This window comes from Copidosoma floridanum, unplaced genomic scaffold (assembly GCF_036245765.1).
Source record: "Copidosoma floridanum isolate Cflo_tuat_1 unplaced genomic scaffold, Cflo_Japanese_pri ptg000021l, whole genome shotgun sequence".
Taxonomy (NCBI): domain Eukaryota; kingdom Metazoa; phylum Arthropoda; class Insecta; order Hymenoptera; family Encyrtidae; genus Copidosoma; species Copidosoma floridanum.
The window spans coordinates 5,000,481-5,008,190 of record NW_028321898.1 but is presented as its reverse complement, the minus strand read 5'-3'; the positions used below and the strand labels follow the sequence as shown (position 1 = coordinate 5,008,190).

Genomic DNA, 7,710 nt, shown 5'->3' with positions numbered 1-7,710 from the left:
CCGCGCAAGTTAGCAATGTCTTTGGTCTACCAGTAGTACGAACGTTGACCCCTTCTGGCCGACCTTTTAGGCATACACGCGTCACACCATTCCTTGACCCATCTCGTAGTGCTGTTCACGAGTGTCTCGGTCTCCGCTGTATTTGTGATCTTGTTCAAATCAGCTGGAGGTGGCGCGCTAACCATGGCTTCGAACAGCAAATCTCGGTTGAGTTTTGCCACGTTCCATCCGGCAACGCGCCTTCGGATTACATCTCGTGAGCCTACACCATGATCCTCGTTTACCACGAAGCTGACATACTGGTGATAACTGGCCGTGCAGTCCTCCAGGACTTGTCAGTCAGACACTCGCGCCGCCATTTCTGACGACACCAGCATGAGATAGATGATCGTTCCCCGGTTACCAGGTTGCCTGAACGTTGCTAAACCACCAGAGTTCATGACGATGAGATCCAGCCTCACAGCCATCTCTAGCACCGCCCGTCCTCTCGGGTCGGTTCTCGGTACCCCCCAAGCGACGGCCTTGGAGTTAAAGTCGCCGGCCAGGACTAAATCACCACTTTCCCTGCACACTCGAACGGCATCCTCGAGTTCGGCAAGCCGCTCTCTGAAGATACCAATCGAAATGTTAGGAAATATGTAGTAACTCACATAGAAAACACTTCCACACCTGATCCACACGAACCCGTTTCCACCTCCGGTATCGGATATGGAGAGCTTCTCACCGCGAATCAGGATGGCTGCGCCTCTTGTCCTGTCGCAGTACCAGCCTCGGCCTAGTAACGTGCGGGATGGCTCATTTATAAAGAGCATATCCACACCCCAGGCACGGGAAAACTGGTCCAGCAGATCGTGCGCGAGCACAGTCCTATCAAGATTCACCTGCAGGATCAGCGCCATTTCCTCAGAGCTATTCCTACATCCGCCCTTAGGGCTCCACACCTGGCAGACCCAGCGACGTGGCTGGTATCCGGCCTTGGGTTCACGTTCTCGCACAGGTAGCAGCTTGCTTCTTTTTGCGAGCAGCTCCGTTCCACGTGACCCTTTCTGCCACACCTAAAGCACGCCCCGCTTCTGTCAGGCCTGCCACACTGGTGAGAGATGTGGCCGAACCCAAGGCACCTGTAGCAACGCTTAGCTCTAGTCCTGGGCCGAATGCTGCAGTTGACTCAGCCAAGCCGCAGGTGGTCCAATTTGTCGAGGACCACCGCCGCAGACGCAGGGGCCTCAATATAGGCGACCCTGTTTCCTTTGGTCGTTCTTGACGAAAGCCGCACGACCATCTCTGGTAGAGTAGCCCCGTCGAGACGACCCTTCAGCGCCGCCCTAACCTCCTCTTCGGTCACCGTCGGGTCCACATCTTGGATTTCCCAGACGAGACGTGGGACGAGTGTGCAAACGCTACCAGCATCCACCACAGCACTTTAAAACGCTGCCGCGAACGCGTCGCGACGCTCAGCGTTGGCCTTTCACAGTTCGACGAGAACTCCACCCGTCCCCGTCTCCCTGACCGATGCCACCCCCACCCCAAGCTCATCGAGGTTGACCTTTTTCATCTGAGCCAGGACCTCGGCATACTTTTTACCCTCAGCTGGCTTGATGAGGGTTGCCTCTGGCCTGTCCCTCCAATGCGGCTTCCCAGCGTTCCCAGGAGGCGGGCACCCCTCCGAAGTTTTATTTGGGTTTGCGCCCTCCTCTTTCTCCATCTTTTATTTTTTTTTTCTTTCTTTTTTTGGAGATGGTCTTCCACTCTTTTGGATCAGGTAGACCACCGTCTCCATTTCCTTCCTTTGCGGGCTGGGTCCGGTCCGTTTCGTTCGGACTGGGCTCCGCCCGCCGCCCGTCTTTTTTGTTGGCGGTCGCGCCGGGACAGTAGGGCTCGGAGAGCTTCTCACGTCCTTTCTCTTCTTCTCCCCTGAAGGAGTTGAAAAGAGAGGTAAGGACTCCGATCCCCCCCCCCCCGGCAGCGACGTCAGCCAACTTTTTTTGGAGGCCCTGAGCTGCGAACAGGGCCTCCTCTACTCCACTTCTTATGTCCTTCTGGGTGGTCCCGTATTTTTTAACGAGTCCACCCAGATTGACCAAAACCTGCAGCAAGTGGTTAAAGATAGCCTTTTCCTGGCGCTCCTCTCCCACTGCGTTGCCGTGACCTTCAACACACTCACGCATAGACCCCTTCCCCAAAACCCTTAAAAAATTTTCCTTCATTTTTATTCCCACGAGTAGCTAGGGAAATAAAAGTCCGCTGACACAGAGCCCCGCATGTGCTGGTAAGTCTAAATACTCGTGGAGGTCGCCAGGTATCCACGAGGCGATGTTTGAGACTGCCAGTACCCCGGCGGCCAACTAACCTTTCGGCACGGTACGCATGACACCTTCGGCTTAGGCAGTGGATAAAACCTGTCAATGCTACCACTATACCAAGACAGCGGGCTGATTCTTCGTGGCTTGGATGGGGGGTCAACCCCTGCCGGCCCTCCAAGTCAGCTGGTTTTCATCCGGGGATCCAGGCAACTTCCTTCGAGCTCTGGTCCCTACACGCACACTGACATTCATACTCTCATTCACTTTTTCAAGCTCCCTCTTTTTTGTTTTTTTCTTTTGTTTTCGAGAGAACCCAGTCCCTCACAGATTCAGACGGATGATCACCTATTACTGTAGAGCCTACCCCATTCCAAGCCAGGCACCCTCACCAACGACAAGGTCTAGCAGCCCCTAGAGGGAGAGTAGTAGTACTAGTAGAAGTTTTTTTTTTTTTTTTTTTTTTGTAGAGGGACGGGAAATGCATTGAGGCACACCGCAGGGACAGCGGTAGTGTGGGACTCGGTGGATTTTTTTCTATTAGACCACCCATACCCACCGCATTAGCATTACTTCAGGGTGGAGCCGCCAGGGAGACCATCGCGTTTCACAGCATTAACGAGCTATCTTGCCACCATTTGCTAGGGGTGCTGATGCTCTCAAGTCCTGAAAAGGACTTGGGGTCCCTGAGGACCAGCACCTTGTCTAGCGGTTTATAGTAGGCCGCCTACTCAGCCAGCACCACTATAAGCTTAATGCTTTCCCTTGCTGATAGGTAAAAAGTACCCAGCGAAGCGTGGGTCCACATAAGCCTGTCTTTCAACTCAAGGCCTTTTTGCCTTATTTAATTCCTGCTTTGGCCTTATCCCTGGCCTCTTTCAGGGCTCTTCTGAATAAAGGGCAGCTTCCGCTGCCTGCTTCGTGCTTGTTGTCCGTTGTTGGGCAAAGGAAGCACCGTGCTGGACCTAGGCACTCTTTCTTCCGGTGGTTTGTGCTTCCACAACGGAAGCACAGCTTGGATCTGTTTTCTTCCTTACAGTAGCCCGAAACGTGTCCATATCCCAGGCATTTGTATCATCTTGTCACTTCGATTCTTCTTCGAATTCGGCAGCTTACAAAGCCAACTCATAACCTGCCTTCCTTTTCTACTTGTCTGGCAGATGCTTCGTCCACCTTTATTAAAGCCAGCCTCTGACCTCTGGCATTTGGCTTTAAGAGAGCAACTTCTGGCTCCTGGCTCTGATGTCCAAAAGTCCTAGCAAAGGCCTCTTTGACCTCATCTTCCTCTACAATGGCATCCAGGTCTCGGACCTCCAATGTCACTTTTCTGTCGCTCATTTTGACAGTTCCTTGTCTGGCTACCGACTTTTCAATTTGCTGTGAAAATGCTGTAGCTTTCTCTACACCTTTGGCTTTAATAAGTATGTATCCTTTTTTTGTAGTGACAACACTTTGGACTGCCACTTTAGCCTTATCAGGGTCAAAGTTCGCCTTCATCGTCCTTAACACCTTTGCAAAGGTCTGCCCTTCGGCCATCTTCACTACTACTGTTGTTGTCGGATCCACTTTTTTCTTCTGGCTTGTTTTTTCGTTCAGGAGAATTTCTTCTTGTTTACCACTGCCTGTTTTCTTTTTCTTTGGAGGCATGATTTGCTGGCGTTTCTCAGGGCTGTCCGATGGGCTCCTGTTTCTCTTACTTCGTTCTATTTCCTTTAAGGCAGTGTTCAGGGTTCATCATACTTCGTAAATCTATATTTGAAATTACGGAGGTTGGCGTGCGGAGCGCACAGGGAACGGATATAGTTATAAGGTATTAGAGCGAGGTTTCACTCCCCCCGTTTACAAATTACATAAAATTTAACAGCTGTAAGCTGACATTCATCTTACTTTAATTATTGCTTTCTTTCGAAAATGTATACGCACTCTCAGACTGCATTGATAATAATACAAGTAATTTTGTTATTTTCGTATTCTTATTTATATCAGTATAACTCACTTACTACGATTGTGAATTAGGACAGCAGCACTATTAAGTAAACACCACATTATACTTGTCCAATTTTTAAATATAAAAATTGCAACCACAAGTAAGACTTAAAAAAAAAAATTAACAATGTACAATTAAACCTTCATAAATATTCTCATCCTAACAGTACACATTTTTATTGTAAAACATAAAAGATGCTCAATATATTGTATCATACTTCGACTTACAGACATTACGTAAGCTACATTTAAAAGAAAATGAGGAGTGCTTGATTAATGAATTCTAAAAATATTTATTGGCACGTACATAATAGACTACTCATTTATAAAAAAAAAAAAAAAGAGGAACACTAAATGCAGTACTAAAGGTAAAAAAAAAAAAAAAACGATAGGCACATTTTTCTTTCGATATAAACTTTACCACTTTTATTTGAAATTAGCAGCCTGTTATTAATATTTCCTTAAAAGCAGCCCAGTAAACTTTCCTCATCGTAGAACATCTATTTCTGCGTATTATTGAAGAATGTCGTAGTCTTCTGAATTCCATCAAATCTACTTTAACATATATTTTTCCCTACTAACAAATAATTTTATTACTTTTCAAGGCCTTATAAAATATCAATGCAAAACTTATTTTCAAAAATTTAGAGATATAACAAAATTAAGGGGGGGGGGGGTTGACGAGCAGAGCGCGCAGGGAGGCGAAGCCCCACTAGTGTATTTCCCCTATTATTGTCAAGTGAGGGCCCCACATAAGAAGCTTAGCTTTAAAAATGACAACTCTATTTTAAGTGTCTACAACATTAACAGAGTAAGGATACTTATTTTGTCAAAAATGAAACAGGTTGGATACAAATTTTCAAAGTAAAATATGATCCAGAAAAATATCGAAAACTCCGACTGGAAATTTTCTACGTAAGCCCCTTAGCTAGCATATATTGTTTCTCGTGTATAGAGCTGGGCTTTACTTGGACATCCTTGTTATATATATACATGTAGTAATTTTATGTACCTTTATAGGTACACTTTACAGAATAAGCTTACATAGAATTTTTGGAACCTTATGAAACTTGAAGAAAACAGCTATCGATTGAGGAAATTCAATGATTTATTATGTACTGGCCATCTACCCGGATAGATAAAATTTTGATAATTGAAAAAAATATTCACTTCAAAAACACTTAAATAATTCGAAGAATTAATAAACTCCAAGGGCTTACTGTTCAGTCTTTTATTTAGTTGACAACGTTTCGACTGCACTTCAGGCAGTCCTTTTCAAGTCTCTGAGTTAAAATAATTATAATGAAAATAAACATTACAACAGCTACCATAAACTACAAGTGTAAACAATTAAAAAGAATAAACGAACTTACAAATTGTGTAGAGCAACGTCCACTTAATATTAAATAATATCTATATCTGTTCTAATACAACCGACTGGCTTTTAAGCTGTCTAAATATAATCTAAAGTAGGACTAGGTACATGTAAGTAACGACACACATGAATATTGAAAGATTGTATACATGTATAAAACGGCGCGAGTTCAAACACACGGTAAAACTCTATTTGTATTTTCAATTATTTTAAACAATGTTTGATATAATATTTAAGTACTCTGTACTTGAATTGTTTGTGTCAGTTATCTTATTTACAGTATTTAACTTAGTGATATATACTATTTCTAATATTAAACGTCTGTTATAACAAATTTCTTGGTCGAGTACTTGTACTGAATTGAAGTCGAAAGTGTGGCCGTAATTACTCATATGTGTATACACTACAGACGAATCTTTCTTGTTTATACAATCGCGTTCATATTCTTTCGTTCGAGTATCAACAGTTCTACTAGTTTGTTCCACATAATGTTTGATCACAATTGTTACACTTGAAACCATAAACGGAACACACTTTGTCGGTAGTGTCAATGCTATCTTTTCCTAAATTATTTAAAAAATTTAATTTACAAACAGATCTGAAAATTACTTTTATATTGAACTTATTAAAACATTTTCTAAAAATTTTATCACAGTATTTTATGTATGGTAACACTACAAAATCTTCAGGTAAGAAATTCACATTGTCACATATGGTCTCGCCCGTAGATTGGAATTTAATTTTTTTCAAACGAACTTTTGTGTATTTAGTAATAAATTCTATCGGATAGTTGATAGCCTGTAAAATAATAGAAACTTTTTTTAAATTTTGTTTGTGAAAAGATTCATCAGATAATTTAATGGCACGGTCAACCAAGGAAAAGATGACACCTATTTTTTGAGATACAGGTTAATGTGAAAAATAATTCAAATATGCGTTTGCGTGTGTATCTTTTTGAAACCAATTCGTTTTAATGTTACCTGAGCTATCCCAATGTAAAGTTGTATCTAGAAAGTTAATAGAATTATTCTTGGGTTCTTCTATTGTAACATTAATGTGATCATCAAATGAGTTTAAAGGTTGTAAAATATCCTTGGTGTTGTTTTTTGGAACACAAGCTATAATATCATCGACGTAAATTTAAAAATATGCAATTGGAATGGGGCTTGTAAAAAGTAAATCATTAAATAAATCGTGCATGACTAGTTCTGCCAATATAGGACTGCAAGGCGATCCCATGGCAGAACCAAAAATCTGTCAGTAATATTTATTGTTAAGGATGAAAAAATTATTATTTAGTATAAATTCAGTGATCTCCAAGAATACAGTCAATGATAAATTAGTTTTAAGAGTTAAAATATGCAAACGTCTCTCTATTGCTTGTTTAACTGATTCAAAATGTATATTGTTAAAAAGGGCTACTACTACACCAAAGCTAACTAGACAAAAATCGTTTGGAACTTGAAACTGAGAAATTTCTTTCGTTAATTCAAAACTATTTTTTATATGAAATTTTGATTGTGGTATATTTGTCTTACAAAAATTTGATACCCATTTTGAAGTAAAATAAGTTGGTGAATTAATCGCAGATACAATTAGTCTAATCGGCTTATTTTCTTTAAGTATTTTAACTACTCCATAATTATTGAATCCAGTAATTTTTAAAGCTTGATATGCTTACTCATTTATTGCTACTTAAGGAAGTTGCCTACCTATATCTTATAATAAATAATAACAGAGTCTAATGAATTAGCTTGAATAACTATGATAGAAATAAGACACGTCAAAAAAAACTTACAGGACTGATACAAAACTGTTAGAGGAGTAATTGTGCAAAGTTTTAATGAATGTTACGATACTTTTTACAGATTTAAGCATTAATCAAAATTCCCTTAAAATCACTTATCGGGTTAGTCTTCTGCTATGCTCATCCATTTTATTCAACGAATCTACACTACTACATCCAATGTAGGTACCTACAAAGAAACAAATTAACTAGGTACTGTACTTAAGGACGTTGCCCTGTTTATGAAAATAATTACTTAACTA

At 41.6% G+C, this 7,710-nt stretch overlaps 1 protein-coding gene across 1 annotated transcript; it reads right to left on the bottom strand.

Annotated features, from left to right (window-relative positions):
- Positions 1-335: 335 nt before the first annotated feature.
- Positions 336-899, bottom strand: LOC149374099 (uncharacterized). Its single transcript, XM_089594422.1, has one exon. The coding sequence runs from the start codon at positions 897-899 to the stop codon at positions 336-338; it is 564 nt and encodes a 187-aa protein (XP_089450548.1).
- Between the last annotated feature and the right edge of the window lie 6,811 nt (positions 900-7,710).

What these genes read in the sequence shown, in the direction of transcription:
- LOC149374099 (XM_089594422.1), bottom strand. Translation starts at nt 899, where the DNA reads ATGGCGCTGATCCTGCAGGTGAATCTTGATAGGACTGTGCTCGCGCAC.